Source organism: Panthera uncia (assembly GCF_023721935.1).
Source record: "Panthera uncia isolate 11264 chromosome D3 unlocalized genomic scaffold, Puncia_PCG_1.0 HiC_scaffold_8, whole genome shotgun sequence".
Classification (NCBI taxonomy): domain Eukaryota; kingdom Metazoa; phylum Chordata; class Mammalia; order Carnivora; family Felidae; genus Panthera; species Panthera uncia.
The window spans coordinates 26,796,386-26,822,366 of NW_026057586.1; the positions used below are offsets into that span (position 1 = coordinate 26,796,386).

A 25,981-nucleotide genomic window follows, 5' to 3' on the forward strand; every position below is an offset into this window, starting at 1 on the left:
AGGCACCCTGTTTTTCTATATTCTTAAGTAGTCTTCCAAAATGTGTTTGAGTCCCACAGCATATCCCGGTTTAAAAAGTGCAATAAATTGTGTAGCCATCTGCTTCCCATTAGTTATTTCCAGGATTTTAAAGTTAGTTTTGAAAAAATGAGAACGTGTTTTCTAAGCAGTATTCGTGTTCATTCCTTAAGATTGTTTTCAGAAGTATCATTGCTGGGTCAAAGGAATTTGGGGAAAAAATTATAGAGAATAGTTTAACCTAGGAAAAATTAAAGTTTTTTTTTTTTTTTTTTTTTTTTTTTTTTTCCCTAAATGAAGCGCAGCTGCCCTGGAGCTTCTAGAGGAGCTTATTAAGATGTCCTTATCACTGGAGATAAGTGACATCACAACTTTCACAGGTAAATGCAGAGATGCAGGCTGCTTAACGATAATGTTTCAGGACTTTGTTAATGACTTCTTTCCTATAATTGTTGCAAGGTACATGAGTCCCCAAAAAGTCTTAAAGGGGTGTAGAAATTAGTTTTTTTTGGTTTGGAGGAGGAGATTCTTATTGCTGTGAACGGTTTTTGTTAAATATTGAATTGCTTTCTTCACCCCATCTCCTTAAGAAAGGAAATAAGACGTTTACTCCGATATATTCAGTTCCTTAGAAAGAGAAGAAGAGAAAGGGAAGAAAAAAATGAACAATACTGGCCTCAGATATTAATGCATTTGGACAGTAACTCCTGAATTTTTTTCTAGGTGTTTGGAGCCCTGGATAAGAGCAGTTCCAAAACGATGTGGCAGCAGGGCGTAAAGTAGGAATATTTCTGTGGGCTTTTTCTGTTTTGAAAGGGCCGATTATGATGCAGTTTTTTTTTTTTCTTTTTTTTTTTTAACGTTTATTTTTGAGACAGAGAGAGACAGAGCATGAATGGGGGAGGGTCAGAGAGAGAGGGAGACACAGAATCTGAAACAGGCTCCAGGCTCTGAGCCGTCAGCCCAGAGCCCGATGCGGGGCTCAAACTCACAGACAGTGAGATCGTGACCTGAGCCGAAGTCAGACGCTTAACCGATTGAGCCACCCAGGCGCCCCTATGATGCAGTTTTTTAAATTGAAGTCCAGATTATAAAAATAAAACACTTTGGAGGTGAGAAATTGTTTAAGACTTATGAACATGAGTTATGTAAAGCATTCCATTATATATATATATATATATATACACACACACACACACACACACACACACACACATATATATATATGCAAGAGGACTTTATATGCCAGTTTGAAAATCAGAATACAGAACTGAGTTGAATATGAGTCACTAACTACTCTTCTTTTTTAATCAACTGGGGAGATTCTTTTATGGTCAGGGCAGCTCTTGCTGCTCCAAATAAAAGCTTCAGGTGAGTAAATCACATGAATATATTACTGATTTTTTAAATTGGATGTATAACAGGCACAGTAAGGTGCACAGATTGTCAGTATACAACTCAATAAAATTAAAAAAAATTTTTCTTAATGTTTATTTATTTCTGAGACAGAGAGAGACAGAGGATGAGTGGGGGAGGGGCAGAGAGAGAGGGGGACACAGAATCCGAAGCGGGCTCCAGCCTCTAAGCTGTCGGCACAGAGCCCGTCGCGGGGCTCAAACTCACAAACCGTGAGATCGTGACCTGAGCAGAAGTCAGATGCTCAACCGACTGAGCCACCCAGGTGCCCCTCAATAAAATTTTACACGTAGACCAAACTGTGTAACCTCCACTCTGATCAAGAGCCAGAACATTTAGAGCGCCCTAGAAGGCTCCCTAGCCCAGTCAACACTACCTCTTCCGTAAGGTAACCACCATGATTTCTGTCAGTATTACCAGTTCTTGATCCTCATATGAATGAAATCATCTAATTGTAGCATGTTTGTGTGTTTGTGAGATCACCCAGGTTGTTGCATGTAACAGTACTTAGTTTTGTTTTCTTCTTTTTTTTTTTTATTGTTGTTATGTTGTACAGTTGTCCATTGTATGGATATGCCACAATTTGTTTATTTATTTTACCATTAATGGCATGTAGATTGTTTCCAGTTTTGGCTGTTATGAATAAAGCTGCTACGCACATTCTTCTACATGTCTTTTGGGCGGCATATGTGCTCATTTCTCTCGGGTCTGTTATCTAGGAAGGAAATTGCTGGGTAATAGGATAAGCACTTGTTTAGATTTAGTAAATATTGCCGAACAGCTTTCCACAGTGATTGTACCGGGTCATATGTTCCCACTAGCTATCAACAGGAGCTCTGCTTGCTCCCCATTCTCATCAGTGTCTTGCTAGTCTATGTAATTGTAGCTGTTCTGTTTGGTGTGGGTGGTGGTATCTTACTGAGTTTCAGTTTGTATTTCCCATATGAGTAATGTCGTTTTCACGTACTTATTGGCCATCGGATAGCTTTTGTGATGTGCCGTTCAAATCTTTGGCCTTTTCTGACTGGATTGTATTTTTCTTACTGATTTATAGGAGCTCTTTATACAGGTCTTTGGTTGGACATATGTACTGCAGCTGTCTTATCCCTGTCGTGGTTTGCCTCCGTTAGTAGTATGAGAAGTCTAATCACATGAGGACATGAAGTTCTTAATTTTGATGGAGTCCCATTTGTCAATATTTTCTTCTATTCTGCTGAAGAAATCTTTGCCTACCCCACAGTCATGAAGATATTTTCCTGAGGTTTTTTTCTACCAGCTTTGTTGTTCTACCTTTAACGAATACATCTGGGGTCTATTTTAATTAATTTTTGTGAATTATGTGAGGTAAAAGTTCACTTTTCTCCATATGGATATCCAGTTGTTTCAGCAACATTTATTGCAAAGACCCATTCTTTCTATTCTAGAATTGCAGTGGTGCTTTTGGTGCTTTTGACATAAATTCAGTGACTATAGATGTACGGCTCTGTTTCTAGATTCTTTATCTACACTTGTGTTGTTCCATACTGTCTCAATGCTCTGGCTTTCTAATAAGTCTTAATATCCAGTAGTGTTCATTCTCCAACTTTAACATTTTTTAAAATTGTCTTGGCCATTCTACATCTTTTGAATTTCCATATAAAGTTTGGAATTAGCTTGTCAGTTTCCACACACAAAAAAAAGCCTACTGGGAGTGTGATTGGATTCTATTTAATCTATGAATTGGGGTAGCATTTACAATGATATCTGAACAATGATGTCTCTTACAGTCTATGACAATGGAATGTATCTCCACTTAGGTTTTATTTTTGTGCTTTTTCAGCAGTGTTTTTACAGTATGGGCCTTAGATGTTTTGTTAAATTAATCCTTTTATTTCTTGTTTTTTGAGGGTGTTATAAATGGCATTTTATTAAATTTCATTTTTAAGTGGTGTTGCTAATATACAGAGGTATAATTGACTTTTTGTATGTTAGCCTTGCATTTACTGATCTTATATTTACTTACTAAGAAAATAAGTTATTTGGAGAGTCTTTTGGATTGGATTTTCTACATAGTCAATTGTGGCACCTGCAGATAATGAGAGTATTCCTTCTCCCCTACCAATCTTTATGTTTTTATTTCTTTTTTTTTTTTGCTTTATTCCGTCTGGGACCCCAACTGTGGTACTAAACAGAAGTGGTGATGATAGGTAACCTGCTATTAATGAGACAGTTACTGTGGCAGTATGACATTGGAGATATTCTGAAGGTTTCCGTTAATTGTTAATGAGCTTTTCCTTTGATATATTTCACGATTTACTATTGTTTTAATTTGAGCCTTTGGTAGTTGGTGTTTCTCGGGTCAGTCGGGAGTGTCAGTACTTTGGTGATCGTCTAATCCAGTGGTTCTCAACCAGAGACATTTTTGCTTCCCAGAGGACATTTGGCAATGTTTGGAGACATTCTTGGTTGTCACAACTGGGGATGAGCAGTGCTGCTGGTACCTAGCGGGCAGAGGCCAGGGATGCCACTAAATGTCCTACAGGGTATCCGACAGCCTGACAACAGCATTTTCCAGTCCAAGAGGTCAGTAGTGCCAAGATTGAAAAGCCCCCCGATCTACTTCAGCCTCTTCATTTGAAAAGAAACTGAGGCCCACAAACATGACGTGATTTGCTGTTACCTATTGTAAATAGCATAGATACCACACTTCCTGTATTTATGAAGAAAAATAATTGCCATTACTGTCAGACAGATACTCTGAAAAGGTTTGCATATATCATCTCTGTTCCCCAAGATGGTGGGCATTATTCCGCATATTAAATCAAGACACTCAGACGTACAGGGCTTCATCCATGAATTTATTCAGTAGCCATTTAGTGAGAGGTGCCGGGGCTTTTTTTTGTTTGCGTCTTGGAAGTAAGAGATACCATGATGAGCAAAACTGATGGGCATGGTGGAAATTATATTCTAGTGAGGAAGACAGACTAGTCACAGTTGAGTAAGGACTATAAACTATAGTTTATACCGGAAGTGATACAGGGGACAAAGGGTGATGAGGGAAGAGATTGGAGGCAAGGAGGAAGTCCACTTTACATATGGAGGTTGGAAATGTTTCCTTGATGTGTGGACGTTGAAGCTGAGACCTGACGAGTGAGCAGAAGATAGCTTTGTGAAAGTATGGGGAACTGTTTCAGGAGGAGGGAACACTGGGTATATGGGTTGAAACACAACAGAGTGACATTTTCTTTTAAGTGAGAAAAGATGATTGTGTCTGGTACACAACCATGGATAGGGAAGGTGACTTAAGACTGGAGATGTAGACGGGGGGTCAGACAAGGCAGGGACTTAGGCTGTAGTGAGGACTTTGGGCTTTATACTGTTTGAAGTGAGAGTTGTTGAGGGATTCTGCATGTGGAAGGGATATGATCCCATCTTTCCTTTTTTTTTTTTCTTTAAGTTTATTTATTTTGAGAGAGAGAGAGAGAGAGGGTGTGAGAGAGCACATGTAGGTGGGGGAGTGGCAGGGGGTGAGGAGAGAGAGAGGGAGAGAATGAATCCCAAGCAGGCTCCACAATGTAGTGCAGAGCCCAGTGTGGGGCTTGAACGCATGAACCTCAAGACCATGACCTGAGCTGAAATCAGGAGTAGGATGCTTAACCGACTGAGCCACTCAGGCGCCCCTACAGCCAGAGATTTTTTTTTTTTTAATGTTTATTTATTTCAGAGAGAGAGATGGAGAGACAGAACATGAGCAGGGGAGGGGCAGAGAGGGAGAAGGAGACACAGAATCTGAAGCGGGCTCCAGGCTCTGAGCTGTCAGGACAGAGCCCGACGCGGGGCTTGAACCCATGAATCGTGAGATCATGACCTGAGCCAAAGTTGGACACTTAACTGACTGAGCCACCCAGGTGCCCCAACAGCCAGAGATTTTTATTTTTTTATATTAAATATAATTTATTGTCAAATTGGTTTCCATATAACACACAGTGCTCATCCCAACAGGTGCCCTCCTCAATGCCCATCACCCACTTTCCCCTCTCCCCCACCCCCCATCAACCCTCAGTTTGTTTTCAGTATATAAGAGTCTCTTATGGTTTGCCTCCTTCCCTCTCTGTAACTTTTTTTCCCCCTTTCTCCTCCCCCGTGGATTAAGTTTCTCAGGATCCACATATGAGTGAAAACATATGGTATCTGCCTTTCTCTGCCTGACTCATTTCACTTAGCATAATACCCTCCAGTTCCATCCATGTTGCTACAAATGGCCAGATTTCATCCTTTCTCATTGCCAAGTAGTATTCCATTGTGTATATAAACCACAATTTCTTTATCCATTCATCAGTTGATGGACATTAGGCTCTTTCCATAATTTGGCTATTGTTGAAAGTGCTGCTATAAACATTGGGGTACAAGTGCCCCTGTGAATCACCACTCCTGTATCCCTTGGGTAAATTCCCAGCAGTGCTATTGCTGGGTTACAGCGTAGATCTATTTTTAATTTTTTGAGGAACCTCCACACTGTCTTCCAGAGCAGCTACACCAGTTTGCATTCTCATCAACAGTGCAAGAGGGTTCCCATTTCTCCACATCCTCTCCAGCATCTGTATCTCCTGAGTTGTTCATTTTAGCCACTCTGACCCAGCCAGAGATTTTTAAATCCGGCCTTCCTTGTGCCATTTTTCCCTTGTTTCTTGAACCTCAATAATTTTACAGTTAGATATAGACAGAAAATTCTCAGATTTATTGCTGATGCATTCCTGGTGGTTACAAAAGCAACCGACCATTTGTTCCCCTGTCTAGAAAGTGTACAAGTATTGGGGTGTCTATTTTTGATATTTTTTTAATGTTTAACTATAAATATCTTTTCATCTGTGTCCTAGAAAACATTTACCTTTCAGGCCATCCTGAATATACCTGGGCTTTTCAGAGATTCAGTAAAGCTCATGTTGTGCAGAGAAGGACGCTAGAAGCAGGCACCACTTCCTTGCGAGATGCCTGTCTTCTCCAGCCTGGTGAAGAACCAGTTCCCATTTAGAGAGATGTGGACGAACCCACAGTTTCAGCCCTTCCAGGGAAGGCACTAAAGTACTGCCTGGGAATTAAGTACACACATCAATCAAGCTGATAAGTCTTATCCCCAGTTAATATATAATAAAATATTAACAAAGCTAAATCAAATGAGTTTTTAGTTTAGCTATATCAGTGGAAAGCAATTTTGAGGTCTGTTGCATAAAGAATTCCAGTTCCGTGGTAGAGTAGCAAATAAATGGGATTGGGGGTGGGATGACAAGAGGAGGGGATAGATAAATTACCCGTTATTATCTCACTATCAGCAGTGTTTCTTTAAGGCCAACATAGTGGCTTTATCAGGTTTCCTAACCATTGGATTTCAAGATCAGCTTTAAGAAGTAAATTTGTATTAATACTTAGCGAATACATTTGGAGGATCTATCCTATGCTGTGAACAATTCATAGTAACTAACAGTAAAGCCCTGTAATAGTCCAGTATTGGTTTTACTTAATAAAATATTTAATCATAAATGTCTGAATTCTGCATCTCCCACAGGAAGGCATTTCTGTGCCCACTGACAAGAATAATTTAGCAGTTTCATAGTTGAGCGCTTAATTACTCATAATTGTGAAGGGTAAGACGTGATGAATTCCTCCTCGATGGACATACTAAATATTTTAACTAAGGAGATGGCTTAAAGTAAATTAAGCCAGTGAGATCATTTATTACATTGGTTAAAAGCAGTTGAAGAAATAGATCTTGCCCCGCATCCCATTAGATGAGACTGTGTGCGTGACAGTCTCTGCTGTGTCCCTGACTGCAGGCTGCACTGTCGGGATCGGTGACGGGTGTCTGGGGAAGGGGGTTGGGAGGGAAGTACGAAGGAGCTGGTGCGGTTTCTTGGATTATGTTTTGCCTGAGTCACTAATGAGGCTCCTTAGCTCTATGTAGAGTTTGGTTCTCAAAAGACTGGGAAAACTCTTTCTGCCCTTTTCGTTGGCCTGAGAGCATTTGTCCTAAATCAGGACAAAGGAAGGGACTCGGCACTTGGTGTGTTCTTCAGGGAAGATGGCCTGATTTGCAAAGTAATGTCCCAAGCAGTCAGAGGTACAACGAAGAGGTAAAGGTACAAGCAGAAAGTCCTTGTAAAGTGCTCTTCTAAATTTCTTTATTAGAAGGAAACTTACATTCTAGAGTAAAGAGAAATCCAGATACTTCCAGAATGTGTCAGCGCGGCAACAGTTGTGTCAGATTGTAAAAGGCTCAAGAGCCTCCCGCTTACCGTTAGGGAAGGTTGAAACAACTTGTCTCATTAAGTTAAGCTTCTTCCCTCGAGTGTCTTATTTAGCTTTACTTCTCTTCATTCTCTCCCTGGTGATTTGGGTAAAGTGTCTGAAACCACTAAAGGTAAAAGGTTGAAGCAATCCCAAATTTAATAATCTATCACCTTTCTTGTGCGTATCTGAGTGTAATTCCCAGCAGTTCTCAGCGAATTCATTAGAAGACAGCAAGTCATTAAAAGTTAATAAGAAACTATTTGTTTCTGTGAGTGTGAATAAAACCACTTTGTGAGTCTGACATTCTTTTCCAGTCATAAAAGCCTTGCTTTTAGCCAATTTCCATTTTCTCTGTCTCCCCAGGTTACTCCTGGACGGGGCACCTCTGATCGCAATCCACAAGGCCAGGTATTACAAGAGGAAAGATGGCCTGGCCCTGGGGCCTGGACCGTTCGTGATGGCTTTAGAGTATGCCACAGACACCAAAGCCACAGTAGTGGGAAAACCAGAGAAAACGTTCTTTCTGGAAGCATTGCGGGGCACTGGCTGTGAACCTGAGGAGGCCGTGATGATAGGAGACGTAAGTAGCAAAGGCCAGGAAATGCCCTGAGCTCATCCATCATGCTGGGAAGACCCAACTCCAAAGCACTGCTTTGAAAGCCACACAGACTCTGTTACTGCTGATACCAGCTGGTAGTAAGTGGTACCTACCTATAAACAGGCTTGTCCATAGATGCATAGTGATGCTCTTCTAAAGAACTGAAATTTTGATTATTTCTGACATTGTTCACAGTGTGGTGAGATGTGTGCGATCCAAAAGACCATTTAATGCAAGTCAATTAAATGCTTTGTATGTCTTTTTGAAGAAAACCTCTACACAAATTTCAGTTTTTTTGAGTATTACTTAACGCAGAGAACAACGTATACCTAAAGAATTCTACCATTATTGATTTTTTTTTTCCTAGTATATGCTTTATGGACGAACTTCCCAATCAGCGTGCCACAAATAGCTACAGATATTGATTACCTCAGCCCTCCGAGTGGTAGAGCTGACCCTGGATGATCGTAGGCTCTAGCCAGTGACCTCCGGCCAGAGAGCACCTTGTCAGTTTTCCCCAGTGTCCTGGGAAAACATTATTTTCTATGTGTGCTATGAGGAGGAAAGAGCCAGAAAGCACATTGGCTTGTGGCAAGTCGGTGGCAAGGATTAGATTTCAATTTTAAATAAACGCTTTAGGGGCTAGAAGGGACCATCGAGGTTGTCTGTTCCAAATCCCCTCATTTGATACACTGGAACGCTGAAGCCCAGAGGTGAAGCTTCAAGCTTAAATTCCCACAGCTAATTAGTGGCCCAGCTGGAGGTAAACTGCAGGCTCTGGACTCCCTCCAAAATAAACCATAGATCCCTTGCTTTCTTGACTTGTGATGGTGCAGGTGTATCGTGGGCCTCATTTCCTCTTCCACTTCCCTATTCACTCACCTGAACCTGAATAGGGTGGTCGTTAAAGTCGACGTAGCTTTGAGAAACCATCTTTTCAGCCCCATCTTTCCCCCTTGGCAAAGCAGTAGCCGACTTTCCTAGGCACATGTGTGTCTGAAGACGTGGTGATGTCAGAATTCTTTATCCCAGGAGTTTCCGGTATTGGGACAGGATGGGAGATGGCAAGGGCATGTGATGGCCGTTGTTCAGCGGCGTGCAGGTTGTTACCTGAGAGGCGGTGGGTTTCCCTCCCTTTCCTTGTCCACTTTCCCCACCTCCCTTCATCTTTCTCTTCCTCTCCCCTCTCTCTGCTGCTTCACTATGGCAAGTTTAGATGCAACGGAAGGTTTTAAATTAGACCTTGAGTAGAGATTTTGACATTCTAGAACTCGTTTCCAAGGTCTGTTGTTGAATATTAATGATTTTTGAGAAAAAAACTTTTCTTCAGGCATGGTCTTGAATGAATCCTGTCTGTAAAATGTCCCATAAAGACATGAGATGGCAAGATTGATTTTCTTGATATATCTTCCAGCCCTTGGATTTTTATTTCCTGACGTTTATCCTCAGTCAACCAAGCATATTCCTCTCTACCTTGGGTAAGAATTGCAAAGAAAGCTCCCTTTTCTAACTGATCTGTTAGCCCCAAGGGTGGAGATAACCGAGAATCTCAGTATTCTGGTTTGGCTTGAATCCACCTGTGAGGGAGGGCCAGCTGGAAAGTAAGCATAGTGTGCTACATGGGCAGCAGAAAAGCTGACTTCTGAACCTAGTCCGTTCACTATCTGCAGGTGGATCATTTACCTTCAAAGCTGCCAAATGGATAGAATGTTTTCTCCTATGATCTGTTTTAAGAGGAGACAGATGTCCATGTGGAAAACATGAACTGTGTGGGGTGCCTGTGTGGCTCAGGTGGTTAAACATCTGACTCTTGATTTTAGGTCAGGTCATCATCTCACAGCTCATGGGATCGAGCCCCACGTCGGGCTTTGGGCTGACAGCGCGGAGCTTGCTTGGGATTCTCTCTCTGCCTCTCTCTCTCCCCCTTTCCCGCTCATGCTTGCTCACTCTCAAAAAAGATAAACTTAGAAAAGAAAATATGAACTATAGATGTGCTGTTTGTGTTTGGTCACTAGAATTACTGCTGTATTCTGTTGTACATTTTCCACCTCGGTAACACTTCCCTTGGTTCCATGTGGATTTCCCCCTTTTCCTCTCTTGTATTTTAAGGAAAAATTGCTCACGGTTGGCCATCCCAGCCTAATCCATCAGCCAGTTGGTAGGGTTTTGTTGTCGAGCTCACTGAAGACAGTGAACTAAATGCTTTCTTTATGCTTTTCTAGGATTGCAGGGATGACGTTGGTGGGGCTCAGAATGTCGGCATGCTGGGTATCTTAGTAAAAACTGGTATGTATCCTCTACATAAGCCTTCTCTAAAACAGATGGTAAAATACACTTGCTTAAAGAACAGTCTTTGCAGAAATGAGAAAGCCCACGGGGCACTGTAATTGTCTTTCTGTCACAAAGCAAAAATAAAATGGACTCTGGGTCTCAGGGGAAAAAGACAGTGTGGGAGGGCCCATGCTGCACAAAATTAAGAAGATCAGAGAGAGTTGAGAGGTCATTTTGCAACTTACCCAGAGGTAACTATGGTGCTGGGTGACAGGTAGCACTTATATGATTTTCTGGATATACAAATCACCACATTGGAACGGACCAGAGACCACTGATGGTGATGCTCTATGAAAGTATCTTTTAAAAATTTTTTTTTTATTGGTGTCAGCTAGAAGATGATAAAGTTGGTTTCCTGAGGAACAGGTGAGCTGAGGGATCTGATACTTTGTGTTAATGTTTGCATTTTTAAAAAATTACACAAAAAGTTTTTATCTTTAACTTACCGTCTTAGGAACTATTTTTCCTGTACCAAAATTAGAAATACTGTTTGTGGTCCCTCAAAGTAAATTTAAGGAAAAGCAGACCTTAACGGGGAGGACTCGACTGACACAGAATTATGACTACAGTGGTCCCGCTCGGTGTCCTGGGTCCTGGCCTCAGCCTGCCCTGACCAGCCATGCAGGTGCATCTGCCAGGTGTCATATTTAACAAAAGAGCTGCAACTCAGAAATTTTTTTTGAAAAAGTACATTTCCTCCTGACTGACATTTATTCAAGGAAATGTGGCTACAGGAAAGCTATTTTAAATTTAAAAACAGAAGCAAGAAAACCTAGCTGCAGCACCCAAGGAACAAGAAGCATTTGGCAGGGCCCCGCGTGAACAAAGAGCACAGGCTGTGCCAGGGCTCCGGAGGGAGGCATTGGAGCCTGGCAGAGGGTGACACCGGTCACTCCAGAATTCACATCTCTCAGTCAAAATGATCAGCACCGTCCCGGGAACATTACTGCCCTTTGATATAAGCAAAACAGAGGAGGTATCAAGGTCAAGTCCAGAAGAGTCCTCACTCTCATGATCCCTCCCTACATCTTAATTTCCAAATTTCTGCCATTCACTGTTTTATTTTCTGGTCACTGAGGAAATCTTCAGGTAACTATTTTTGCTCTTGTGTATTAGTCCCGTGAGCATTTTCTTTCTTTAGGTCACGTAATTAAGGATTTACACGAAGTGTCAAAACCGTCCCACACCAGTGTTTTGTAGGCCCTGCTCCCCCTTCCCCTGGCTGGCCTCTGCAGCTTGTCCCTTCTTTTCTGACTGCCAGTTGGTTGTGATCAGCCTATCACAGAGGCACCCAATTAGCTTAGAGAAGCCAGCAGCGTGACATAATCAGATTGAAAATGTATAACCAGTAAAGCAGCTATGTCCAGTGCAGGGAAACGGGCCTGTCTGCGCTGTTCATCTCTGGCCAGAAAAAAATCCCAGGTGAGCCCACTGTTGTAAAAGCAGACAAAACAGCTGGCTCCCTTGATAAACTTGAACTCCATGCATGTGAACAACAACCCGGTGTTGAAAATTATCATAAAGATTTTAACCTCTTCGATTAGAAGGGCTTCTTGTGGATAGTCTTGAGCAGTTTTGTTTCTCAGTGAGTAGCACACGGTAGACGCTCAGGATACGTTTGCCCAGGGGTTTGTTAGTAAAGGTCTGTGGCTGGTCTTGCACAAAATTGATTTGTTTAGCATGTAAAACAATCACCTAGAAAGGACAGGGCCAGTCTTTATCTAACATCATCAAAACGGCTTCCTGTATTCTCCCTCCATTCGTCATTTATCCACCCAGGAGAGCACCGAGTGCCACAGTGAATGCGGCAGGCTCGAGTGACATGGCCAGCTTCACGCCCTTGGCCCACATTATTGAGCACGTGTTGTACGCCAGACACAACTTGAGGTGCTGGAACTCTCACACCTGTGTAAGCCACTGTGTCCATTTGTACTTTGTAGACACCCCTCTTGCAGGGCCAGACCGCAGAAGCATGCTGCAAGCCCTTAGCTCCATGGTTGAGCAACTTGACTTTCACATATTTGCCCTTAGCCTCTGGATCCAGGAAGTAGGTGGTATGAGCAGTAGTCGGTCATTGACTCATGGATGAGACCAAGTAGAAACATGGCAAGAGTTTATACTTCATGGAACTTAAGCTTGAGAAAAAACTAGCAGCAGAATTTTCTGTGTGGCCCATGCTGTGAACAGGTGCCTTGAGGACACTAAGGTGAGTGAGGTAGATCTTCATTACCTCTACATTTGATGCTGCCTCTGTTCTGTAAGAATTCACAGTAAGACAAGCCAGGAAGCGTCTTCACCGTGCAGAGGTGCGGAACAAGGGATCTTTCGGCTTTGTGTTTGCTGGGCAAATCCTCTTGAAGAGGTAGTTGTAGAAAATGGCAGGAATTGTAGAAAACGGTGGGTCTGTTGTTAGGGGAGCTGGATTTATGGAAAATTGCCCGGAAGGTGCCGAAGGATGAATGGCAGAGATCACAGAAAAAGGGATGAGAGAACAAAGAGAAGGGGGACGTGTGGAGGCAACAAGGCAGCCAGTGTGGCTACAGGACACTTGGCCTTGTCTCCAGGGCCTCAGCTGAAGCAGTGTTCTGCATTTCCTTCCTTCCTTCCTTCTTATTTTTAAGGAAAAAAAAATGTGGCATGCTCACCACGTGCTGGTTGCTGTGCTCAGTGCTGGGAATGAACTCACTGGGGAATGTAACACACATGGCCCCTGCTGTCAGAGAACTCCGTCTTAGGAGTGATACAGACATTAAACAGATAAATGTATAATTCAACTTGTAAATATTGTGGAGGCAAGGAACAGGGTGCGGAGAGAGAACAACAAGGAGGAGGTCTAACTGGGATGGGAATATGGAGTTCGACCTGAAGCATCAGGGAGACAGCCAGGTGAGAAGAGTGTTCCAGGCAGAGGGGATGGCAGGTGTGAAGGTCCTCAGAGAGCCAGGTCCAGTCTAGGACTGCAGTCTTGTGAAAGCAGCACATGCTAAGGTCAGAGGGATGCCGGGGCCGTATGACAAAGGGCCTGGTGGGCAGCAGTAGGGATTTGGGTTCTTCCTGAAGGGCATTTGGGACCCATTAAGTGTGTTTAAAGAGGGACCGTGCATCATCTGGTTGACATTTGTAAAAGTTCTGTGACCATTGTGTGGAAGGTTCCTCTCCTTGTAAGGCTGTTCAGTTGTGTGTCCTGCATTCCAGAGCCGGAGGGACAGGGAGACACAGGCAGTGTACCTGCCCCGCGGTGCCCTGCTGGGCAGACCATCCGGCCTGGCCCAGGCCTGTGCATATCTGTCACTTTCCATCCCCACCCCTGGGCATTCATTTGTCAGGCTCACAGGGTCCCTGTGTGGCAGGAGCACAGGCCATTTCCAGTTATCCTCAGGAGCTGACAGGGCCTCTGCTCTGTGGTGTCCTGGCTTCCAGTGAAAAGCATTGATTCCACCATCATCCCTTTCTTTAGGGCTAGTGGGGAAGAAAATGATTTTACCAGCTGTGGAGATCTGAAGGAAACCTTAGCCGCCAGGTGACCCAGGCCCTTTGAGTGTCCATTGTGAAAGACCAGAGTCCTGGGAAAATGTTGGATGTGATATTTCTTTGAATCGCCTCATTGCGTCTGACGTTTCAGTAGGAGATGCTTTGGGAGATGTGGAGCCCGATTCTCTAGTACTTGCCAGGGTGGTCCGTGGCCGCCCAGATGCTCATGGGATGTGATTAACATGGCCTCCTAACAGTAGCCTTTGCTCACTGGCTTTACTTTCATTTCAGGGAAATATCGAGCAGCAGATGAAGAAAAAATTAATCCACCTCCTTACTTAACTTGTGAGAGCTTCCCTCATGCTGTGGACCACATCCTGCAGCATCTACTGTGATCCTTTATGTGAATCAGAAGCAACTCTGGAATGAATCCCTCCCCAGCTCCACGCCCGCATAGATAGACATGGACCAACCCTCCTCTATTGTGCATTAATTAGAAAGAAAGGTATTGAATTGCAGCCAGCCACTGAGCCTTGCTTATCCCTTTTGTTTTATTTTGTAAAAGAAGATGAGACCCAGAGAAAGGGAAAGCTGAGATTTTATGTCATTCCTTTTAAAATATTCATCAGGCTAGGCAGGGCTGGGAGGGGGACTCTCCTGCAGGGAGTCGTGTTCTCTGCTGTCTCCTCACTGGCACATTGGGAGGGGGGAGTGTTCAGATTGTGAATAAAAGTGAATGGCATTTTTTAAATTATAAAATAGTGTGTCAAAAAGTGTGTCGGGCTATAGTTTTAACATTGAGCTCAGCTGCGAAATCCATCAGAAGTGCCAAGTGGAGTACAAGTCAGAAGAAGCAAAATAAATTGTCCTTTAGCCCAAGTGATCAAGTGAATTTGCTTTAACGGATGTTGAAAACTAGATTATCTCCTGTATTATTCCCAGCACGGGTGACTTCTTTTTCTCTTCATTAGCCAGAGATGACTAATTTAAATTTAGAACCTGATTTTAATTTAAAATAATATTTCCATTAATAACCTATTCATTGCAGATACCTATTATACTGTGTAACAGTTGTTTTGGAAATTTTATGTAAAATTAAAACTATCAGTATTTTACAGATGTTTTAATTAGACATTGTTATTAACAGGAACAGTGCAGAAACTAAAATCAAGCCTTTAATGTCTTATAGACCATGCATTTTTGAAGTTAGTGTCCACCAGGGTCCTATTAACTGTACATTTGCAAGATTTCATTATTTTTGCCTCTGACACTATGGGAAAAATCTTTTAGAAGCTATTGGGACAGATTCAAGCTTTTATGTACTTGGTTACTACAGCTGTAAAATGAAATCTCGTCTTGTAGCATGGATTATTCTTTTCATGTTAAGCCCACCAAAATGAAGGGGACTAAGTAGGTAATGATTTTCCTAGTGCATTTGCATACTGTGATAATCCTGGGCCTTTGCAATTGTTTTACAGGGCTCTTGGGCATTGAATTATTAGCATGTAATTGTACATCATTGTGGTGTTCACCTTATTGAAGCACACACTGATGTTAATGAGTTTCGGGCTTTGATGCTTGTTTAGAGATCAGCTTGGTCTTGGATGGGAGGGAGCAAAGCTAAATAAATGGCAGCTCCCTCTCCTTTCGGTGGTTTGGCGATCACTCTGTTCTTGTTTCTGCAGATGCCCCGACCTAGTACTTAAACGTCCTAGAGTGCAAAGCACATGTGCTGGGCCTGCCGCCCCAGATCGGAGGCGTGAGTGGAATGGCCAGGAGCAGAGGTTCGGGGGCCTAGCCAGCAGTTAACGAGCTGGGTCCGTGGGCAAGTCACCTAGACTTGTCTGTGAAGTGGAGACAGTGCCAGCACCCACCACTTAGGCTTGTTGTGGGGGTGAAACGCCTGACCGGTGTATTGAGTAGAATCGGACAGATGCTGAGTGCTGTGTGGTTTCGGCGCTGACGATGACGCAGGTGTAGCAGGACTGTCCACACCGGGTAATCTGGTAAGGGTTGATAGAATTCACCTCTACAGTTGGTTCAATGGGGAAAGTCTTCCTGAGGATTCAAAAAGAGAGAGACATTCTATTCCGTCTAAACCACACGCGCAGAGGCACAGAGAGAGCCGCTCAGCAGCAGGTAGAGTGTGCTGCCCGGTACCTGGGCGATGTGCTGTATTCAACCTCGGCCTGTTACCTGGGTCCCTGGGTGAGTGATTCGTTGACCCAGGCACCATCGAGTGTTTGCTGGGTGCTACGTGCTAAGTGCCGTGCTAGGAAATAATCACGTGTATAAGACAAGGATTTTGCCCTGAGGAAACTTCCTCGTGGAGGAGCTAGGGAGAACATACAAGACCTTGTTCGGACTCCAGTGGCCCTCCTCTCTGATGTCCGCCTGACTGCAGGTGGAATGAGGCATTCCCTCCTCCTTGCCCTCATACCACTTGTTAGATTATATGTTGGTCCTCACATGTCCCTTCTGCCCACCAGACAGGACTGGGTCTCATTCTTTATTGTATCTCCTGCAACACAGGCACTCAGATGGTTACGGAACCAGTACAAACCAGCTGTAAATATTATAGGAATTTAATGTTGGGACATACAGCTATGAGTAGAGAGGAGAAAATAAGTCTCATTTTAGACTCATTGCCTATGGGGGAGGTCCCATCAGACACTTGGAAATAGTGGATCTGATGCTCTGGAGACAGACTAGAGCTAAAGCAAAGAAGTAGACATCACTGATGGGTCAGGGATCAAACAGAATGACAGGAATGGATAAGACCATGTGAGCATAAGGCCCCCAGCCAAGAGAAATGGCTTCCTTCTTCCATTCTAGTTTGGCCGTATAGGCCATTAAAATCTTTGTTTGATGTTTTATTTATTTAACAAACATTATATAGGGTTTGTTGACTGACCTGTCCATAGGGAGGTTCGTGAGGGTAAATAAAACTCTTATTTTAGACCTGGGTTACTGTAAACATTCCCAGCACAGCGGGGTGGTCTGCCTTGGAGGAGATGTAATAACTGACGTATCTAAAAGACCTCTTTTTCCAGCCATCCCATTTAAAGAGCTACCCCATGGTATATGACCTCAAAGACAGTGTTTGCATCAGCTTTACTGTAATCCTCTCCTAGGCCCATTTGGGGACTGGAAAAGGTAGTAGAGAACACCCACTGTCAGGGGAGGATTACTGAGCTTCTGCTGTCAGCCAGGTGCATGCCAGGTGTGGAAGAGGGCAGAGCAGTCTGGTGGTGGACACGGACAGCTGCCCCACTACCTCTCTCCGTACCTCCAGAATCAGCTGGTCTCACCGTAGCTCTTCCTGCCCACCATTGTACATCTGTCCGAGCCACCAAACACCTGTAGCCCTGGATGTCAGGAATGCCCTTGGAAGGATAGTGCCATCACCTCACCCTTAACCCCACATTCAAAAATTGTTGTACCGCGTTAGACCCGAAAGTCACCACACCTTACACGGGTTGTGTTCATTTAGTTTGCATTCAGTGGTTGTTCGCGTAGCATGGAACTGAAATCCTTGGGCCCTTACAGTAAAGAATTTTTAAAACTGCACTCATCTATTTCACTGAAATACCCTGCCTTAAAGGGATAAAAAAAATCCCTTTTTAATATTGGCAGTTGCTTGCATAAACCCATGTTTGCATTATCAGTTTCCTTTGACTTGCCATAAAAACTCTTCTTCAGCACAAACACATAGGACCTTTGCTGACCTTCTGTTATGTCAGCCATCAAGGCCTAGTACCCCAAAGCATGCTCTCTTTAGGGGACAACCAGAGCAAGCACGAGAGCACCAGAAATCATTTATCGTTTACATTATGTGTTAAAATCAAACAATTTTAAATACCTTTTGTCAGTGCTTACCTTCATGTCCTACACATCTCAACTTCTCTTTGGTTAATGTGCCTGAGGAAACCAAATTATTAAATGCCAACTGTGGATAAAGTACAAAGGAAGACAGTAGAAGGTAGCTCCCAATTCCTAAGATGCATGTCTTCTAGTTGGGAAACGGAAGCATATAAAAATACATTGAACTGTCCCAAGGGCTGTGACAAGTTCAAGATATTTTGTAGAAGTCCTCTCGTAGAAGAGGTCATGTGCAGTGAGCTAAGTGCCTTGGGACAGTAATCACAGCTTCTAGCCTGTAAAGCAGATACAGTGCTCATTTTAAAGAACATTTTGTTCATTCAATAACAATGAAAAAAGTACCACAACCATAGGGCTAACACAATAAAACCTACACACCTACGTAATACAATACATCTATGGCTAAGTGATGAAGAAGAAGAGGGAGGGAGTAATTTTAGATAAGTAGAGCCCATCTGGGAAGGCTTCTGATGGTGACCCGAATGAAATGTGGGGACAAGCCGTGAATTCTAAAGGTAGATAGTTAACCTTAGTTGCTGACATCTGAAGATCAGGGGATCTCAAATGCAGATCGATGACCACTGGTTTTCCTAGGAAGATTGGAAGACGTGGCAATGTTGGGTCCAGATTTCTGGGTTCAGTGGGAGCTGCACCATTGCTGTGTCATTCAGATAGTCTCACTCTCTCCATTACAGTTCCCACCTCTTCCTTATCTTCCACCCAGCTTACTTTACCCATATGTTACTGTGTTCTGAGTTCCTATAGGCATTGTGACTTCTGCGTTGGGAGAAAATACCACATGTCGGATTAAGTTAAATTTTCCTCCCAGGCCAGGCTCCTATATCCTTATAAACTTGGATACACTTCTAATATACTTTTGAAATAATAAGAGACTCTAAACATAAATTAGTCGTGTGTCTTAGTTGGTCTCTCTATCTCAGAGCCCCACTAAAAATGAAAGTTAAGGGATAAGGAAGGTATAAACTCACAAGGACAGCCCACAAGAAGAGATACCAGTGGATGAGAGGGTATAGTAATTTGAAGGATGGAAAATAGATGGGTTGCTGATAACTAAAATCAGTGCAAAGAAAGGCAATCAAAAGTCATCCTGTAGAACCTCAAAGATCCAAGGCTTGGAGACACTAGGTAGAGAGGAGATGAGGTGTGAGGGTTGAGAAGCAAGGAATTAGTTTGAAGCTGGTAAACAAAGTGATTGGAGCCCCAGGAAAGCCTCCCCACTCTGAGCATCCAGATGAGAACCCCAGCCACGCCAGGAGAATGGAAGTTTATCTCTGGAAGGGTGGACCGAGGAAAGTTAAGGCCTTAAGGATAGTGGGCTGGGTGTGGGGGTGAGCCAGGGTGAGCGACGGGACCAGGTACATCTCTGCTTATTCTATAATGGTTCCCTGGTTCTTTTCCCCTTACAACTCTAGGACCAGAGCATATGTGGATGGAATCAAAAGTTGATCTGATATGTGGCCATTTGGAAACAAATACTGCTAGGTATCTGACAAGATCAGACAGATAGGAGCATGTGTTGCAAAAAATCAAAATAAGTACTTCAAAAATGAAGCAAACGATAAAACAAGGCAGTTACTAATTCCCAAAAGACAAAACTCCACAAAAAAAGAAATGTAATTTTGATTCACTAGTTGGGCCTGCATGAACAGTATACAGTTCTCCTAGGAGTACTGATCACTGAAGTAACCTAAAATTATTACTATTTGGTGATGGTAGGGAAAGACATGTATTGGTAGGGACAGAGCGGGGTGATGAAAGAGCTACCTTTCACTTCCTCCAAAGCAAGAAGTCATTAGGTAGCATATAAAACTGATAAAGCCACTGAAATAAAAGCGTAACCTGAAAACACACATGCATGATTATTTAGAGACCAACTTTCCAAGGAAAAGAGGAGAGGAGGATTGAATACGATGGAGGTATTAATAAGCATGAACTTGGAGACGGAGGAAGGATGTAGAGGTGTGTCAAGTGCATGGTCCGCTGTTGTGGGGGGTGGTTGTGTGTATTTCCTGCGATGGATGGCAAAATCACACTTCCCCTGAATGGAGTAAGGGAAGAGCAGTGAGCTAAAAGGGGCCAAACATTGTCACAAAGCATGCTGTCCACAGGGGCGTCTCCTCCGCCCCCTTTACCTGTTCACTCTTAAGTCCACACACCCAAACCTATCTACTTCCCAACCACGACAAATCAGCAACAACACTTGAGGTCCCGACCAGTTGAGATTTTAGGAGATCAGAAAGAATGGTAGCAGCCACAAGCGAATGGACTAACAGCTGTAAGAAATGTCAGCTGACAGCCCGACAAGGAAGACAACCCGAAGCGTGGAAAGCAGATGCTGGAAATTCAGCAGTACAGCAGTCTGAGGCCATTTAGTTTAAAGACTTCTGCATCTGGGGTATCACTAGTGTTGCATCGTGTAAGACCTTCACGATCATTAAGAAGTTTAAAAGTTTCACATATACTAAGATCTTTTTGCTTATTTTTGATTCGTCACATATGGTATGTTTTCAGTTTGACTATATTTTCCATGAAATGACATTGTAAAAGGCATTTGAGAATATTCTGCCCAAAATAATCAGTACCCCCCCCCCCAAATGCTTGGTTTTTGTTTCAAATTAGGGTAAAGTCCTTTGGAATATTTAGCTATCCGAATGTCCCTTTTCCTGGAAGTTTTTCTTCAAAGGAGGAGTCTGCCTTGCAGGGATGAAGAAAATGAGGCAAGGAGGGGAAACGGAGGAAGGGGACTACCATAGGTAAGTTCTGGTTGGCAAGAGGGGTGGCGCCATGTCACTTAGTGGCAGCCGTCAGGAGTTGGAAGTAGAGGCCTCAGATCGTGAGATTCTGAGGGAGATGCTTCCAACTCTTTACAACCCCGTAAGGAGATGTGGAGAAGTCCAAGAGCAGGGGAGACTCAGGACGACTCCTCTAGAATCGTGGGTTCCCCATCCTAAGCTTTGGGTCCACTGAAGATGATCTGTGGCAATGGAAAGAGAAGGGCAGAGTACGTGGGACGTGAAATGTGATGAGTCCAAAGATGTTAGTAGGCGCCAGAACTCAGAACACTCAGACTGGGTAGCTGGTGATGTCCGTGTGCAGTCACCGCTGCTATTAGCCTTAGGCTCAAGAGGCTCCCGTCCTAAAGTGGATCAGCAGCTTCTCTGGGTGGGAACTCGTCTGGTAGGGGGTTTGCTGCTGAAAAAACCGGTTGGGGTTGGGGCATCTGGATGGTTCAGTCGGCTGAGTGTCCGACTTGATTTATGCTCGGGTCGTGATCTCGTGGTTTATGAGCTCGAGCCCCATGTTGGGCTCTGGCCTGAGCGCAGAGCCTGCTTGGGATTCTCTCTCTCCCTCTCTCTCTCTCTTTCCCTCTCTCGTTCTCTCTCTCCCTCTTTGCACCTCCCCTACACACCGTGTTTGTGTGCGCATTCTCTCTCTCTCTCTCTCTCTCTCTCTCTCTCTCAAAATAAATAAGCATGAAAAAAAAATACTCATTGGGGTCAGAGTTAGGGAGAATAGAGGAGATTCAGGATGTTGTCAGAGGAAACAGACTGTACATTTCCTTTCTTGCACCCATTCTTAACCACCCTTGAGCCCATCTGCTGGTCAGATGGTCCGTCAAGCTTAGCTTCTAATTGGCTCCCCAGCTCAGAGCCGCTCTGTACGTTCCAACACAACTTCCCAAGCTACATCTTTGTCTTCAAAATGAAAATACCAATTCGCAAACAAGGAACACTAAGAAATTGTACAGAGTCCATCTGTGAGAAAAGTCTCCACTGCGTGACTAATCGCAAATACACCTGTAATTGAAACTCCAACATACTGCTGGCATCAGTCATGAAAAATTGACAAAAATATATCCTAGTTCCAAAATAGTACGGTTGTTCAAAGTAATTCGGTCTTCAAGGATAAGTTTTTCTATTCCAATCATTATGTTCTTCTCCCGCTTACACTAATAAATCAGGAAGCCTCTTTGGTTGTCTTTGTGGCCGGGTCAGGATAAATGTGATTTCATACGGACTCGAACTCACTTTGCCAGGCTGAGTATCTCTGAGTCAGATTCTTTGCTGAAGGCTTGGTGTGAGCTAGCACATCTAAGAAGTCGGCAGTGGTCACTGTATCCAGCTGGATTCCAGGTAAATTGCTGCTCTCTAGATAAAAACACAGCAGTAACAGTACAGCGTATGACCTTAAGGTGATCAGTGCTCTTGAGATGCTAATAGACCTTTTTTCAAGACGATGCATAATGCAGCACGCCTAATGGTTACTGCAGCAAAAGGCAAACCCAAAGAGAGCTGGGGAAGAAATTCTTTAATGTGCGACTCGGCTCCTGCAGCCCAGAGAAAAAATATGACTTAAATGTATCACTATCAAAGTAGTGTTTAATAGTTATATAGTGCTGCAGATGGATCCAGCCCAGCATCATAGTTTGCCAGAGAAATAAAAGCCCCAGCCCTAAGGAGTTTATTATCTGGGGCAAAGTTGATCCAAAAGAACACCAGAGGAGAAACGAGTTGAGTACATGAAGGGCAATTTGACCAAAGAATGTTTGCAGGTGCCAAGAGCCACCGAGAACAGGAGCAAGGCTCCATCTGCTGGTGAAAGCTGGATTTTTTTAAACAATTTTTTCTCCCAGATCACCTTTGCTGTGATCCCAACCATACCTGACTGGTGATTTTCAAGTGCACTGAAGATCTTCCTCACAGGCCGCATGGCTGCTTCTCTGCAGACAAGCTTAATGTCTGAGCCCGAGTAGCCCTCAGTCTCCTGAAATAGCCGCAAACCAGCCATGGGTCAGCAGGCAGAACACTGGTGGCGATTACATTCAATAGGCAAGACCCGGTATCGGAGCCCCTGTTTGGAATCTGTTTTCTGTCCCCCACGAACATACACAGAGATGCCCAGATCTATAAAGCCTGGAGGGAGAGAAGCTGCTTATATGTTTGGGTAACCTGGGAAACGGGGCAGTTAACAACTTCCTAACACCATCCACTGCGTGCTCGAAGATGCCGGACTAGCCTGCCCATGATAACCTCATGGGCCCTTGTGCTCAAATCCAAGCATGATCAAACTTGGTAGATGCTTTTGTTCTGGTAAATAAGATCATACCTACCTTTGAGGAATCTGAGAACATCATGTTCAAGTGTCCATTCAGGAGGCAGTGATACCAGTGACAGTGGGGGTAGCAGACATGTACCCCCATTTCCATTTGTAAAAGTTTTGTTTCATCAGCACAGTAATCCTTTGCGGCATATCGGTTACCCATTTTTCAGAAGAAGAAACCGGCTTAGAGAGTAAGTGGTTTCCCTGAGGCCACATAGCTAATAAGGGGCAGGATCAGGAGTTGACCATTGATTCTCGGAGTTGAAACCCTATGCTGTTCCCACGACATCACACTGTTTCTCTTTGCTTGAATGTTTCCAAGGGACAGAGAGCTTACTCTCATGAACAAGAGGTCCATTGCATTTCTGGGGCAGCGTGGGTCTTTTCTAAGTGACTCAAGGAATATGCCCCAAACAGCTCACGAGAAGACCCTGCCCAGAAGATTCGTGTGGCGGCTGCTTGGCCTGCAGATGCTCCCTCCAGGGCAGCTTACCTGGCTCAGCACGCCGTACTCCAGCTCTGTGCGCAGCTCCAGGGCTCTGCTCCTACTCACAGGGGGCAGCCAGTGGTGGATCATGGCCTGCCTGGCCTCCCGGCAGGGGAGATCAACCAGAATCCTCTTCTCCAGGCGGCGTAACATGGCACAGTCGAGCTCCCTGAGATCACGTGGGAAACAGAGGGACCAGTTGGAGCAGTCAACTCACTTTATTTATTTATTTATTTATTTATTTATTTAAATTTTAGAGAGAGAGTGCACGTGACTAGGGGAGAGGGGCAGAGGGGGAGAGAGAGAGAGAGAGAGAGAGAGAGAGAAAGAGAGAATCCCAAACAGGCCCCACACTCAGCATGCAACCCTACGAGGGCCTCAGTCCCATGACTCTAGGATCATGACCTGAGCTGAAATCAAGACTTGGACGCTTAACCGACTGAGCCACCCAGGCGCCCCTCAACTCACTTCTTAAGTGACAACTATATTGTAAGAGCAATGTAGCATTGTAGGAAGCAATTCCGCATTTTAACTGTTACTCTACATCTATACCTGAATGGATCGGACAATTATTCATGTTGTTTGGGTGAAAGAATTGGTTAAAAAAAAAGAAAATACATCCCTGAAATACCTCATGTAAAGGAGATAATTTTAGGTGGGGGAAAAAATCCAGCTAACAACTGAACTTGAATATTCCCATTGTAGTTGTACCATGAATTATTCAGTCTGATCCTGCCAGTGAGTTATTCCTGACAATAACTTGGGCACTCTGGGAAGTACATTAATTCTTCCCAAACTCTCCTACATTCTGGAGCGAACGACTGTCTCACTTCATTGCTCCGCTGAACTCAAAGAGCGTCCTTCCAGGGTGCTCAACGCAAATGTGGCCCTTTGAGTCCTTCACGCCTGCTCCTCCCAAAACACTGTCAGGCCAGGTTTATGCAATTTTGTATTTGCAGGCCATTTCCCTAAATTTCTTTTTGTTTTGACTTTTTTTTTTTTAAGTTTATTTATTTATTTGGAGAAAGAGAGAATCCCAAGCAGTCTCTGCACTATTAGCACAGGGCCCAACGTGGGGCTTGATCTCATGAACCATGAGATCACGGCCTGAGCCAAAATCAAAAGTCAGATGCCCAGCCAACAGTCACACAGGTGCCCCACCCTAAACTTCTTAATATAAAATTTCCAAACAGAAAAGTGGAATAAAACATGGGTATCCATATACCTTCCATCTTGATTCAGCAACATTTAACATTTTGCCATATCTGCTTCATATCTATCCAGCCAAGTTATTTCAAAGTAGATTACATCATGATCCCCACCTCTAAATGCTTTAGCATGCATTTTCCCCAATAAGGACATTTTTTTTTTACATAGCTATAATATCATTATGACACCCAACAGAATTAACACATCACATAATATGTCTAGTGCTCATTCCATATTCAGATCTCTCCAGTGATCCCCAAAATATCTTCTAGAGCTTTTCCAACCAAAATCCAGTCAAGAATTATGCATTACATTTGGTTATCTCCCTTAAATCTCCTCTAATCTAATCCAGTCTTTTTGCCCTTGCTTTGGACCTTGCCTTGACCACGGTGAGGCTAGTTGTAGAATATCCCACATTCTGGACTCTGCTGATATTTTCCTCATCATAGCGTGTAACTGGTTGTCTGTTCTTTGTCTTCTAAGATGGAATTTAGGTCTAAAAGCTTAATTAGAATCAGGGTAATGATTTTGGGCTAGTGTATTTCACAGTTGTTATGTGTTCATATTCATTACTTTGGGATCCACATGTTTGTCGTGGTGTGGTGTTTAATTACTGCGATCACCTCGTGACCATAGACAGCTCCATTGTAAACATCTCTTCACAAGAAGTAAGAATTCTACGTACAATACTTTGGCACCAGGTGAATACCGTTTTCCCTATCCCCTTTCAACTAGTGGCCTTAGCATCTGCTAATGATCTTTGAATTGGTTATTTCACGAGAGTGGTGCAAAACAGTGATTAAAAATTTTTTTTCATTCCAAATGTATTATTTGGCACTATTATGTAAAATTGAGTTTTCCCTCATTAATTGGGGCTCTTTGGTTACCTTGAATTACCATTCCTATTAACACATCATTTTGAGTGTGAATTTGTGAACTCTTTATATGTTAACATTTCAGGTTCCTAGAATTGAGGGAAACATCTATTTGATTTCCTAGGTATAAAAATTAGGAAATGCCTGCACGTTGTTCTGGTTTATCCATTAATAGAGAGTAACAGTGAAAGCATCATCACCAGATATTTCTCATTCATAAAAACACAGAATTTCCAGTGCATCTTCGCATTCTTCTTACCTTCATCGTGAATTTCTGCCCTTTTAAATTGAAAAATGAAAATACCCTTT

General features: G+C 43.4%; 2 protein-coding genes across 2 annotated transcripts in view; one reads left to right on the top strand and one right to left on the bottom strand.

The window, feature by feature from the left end:
• HDHD2 (haloacid dehalogenase like hydrolase domain containing 2) overlaps positions 1-19,515 on the top strand; it is a 41,700-nt gene extending 22,185 nt beyond the window's left edge. Inside the window, exons 5-7 of the mRNA XM_049620145.1 lie at positions 8,062-8,278; positions 10,519-10,582; positions 14,390-19,515. Of these exons, the coding sequence (XP_049476102.1) occupies positions 8,062-8,278; positions 10,519-10,582; positions 14,390-14,493 (385 nt within the window). The 3' untranslated portion in view covers positions 14,494-19,515. The remainder of the gene's footprint in view (positions 1-8,061; positions 8,279-10,518; positions 10,583-14,389) is intronic.
• Positions 19,516-21,783: 2,268 nt separating this feature from the next.
• The window catches only part of KATNAL2 (katanin catalytic subunit A1 like 2), a 66,869-nt gene continuing 62,671 nt past the window's right edge, over positions 21,784-25,981 (bottom strand). The window contains exons 14-16 of the mRNA XM_049620138.1: positions 23,595-23,757; positions 22,663-22,765; positions 21,784-22,149 (exon numbers count right to left, since the gene is read on the bottom strand). Of these exons, the coding sequence (XP_049476095.1) occupies positions 22,010-22,149; positions 22,663-22,765; positions 23,595-23,757 (406 nt within the window). The 3' untranslated portion in view covers positions 21,784-22,009. The remainder of the gene's footprint in view (positions 22,150-22,662; positions 22,766-23,594; positions 23,758-25,981) is intronic.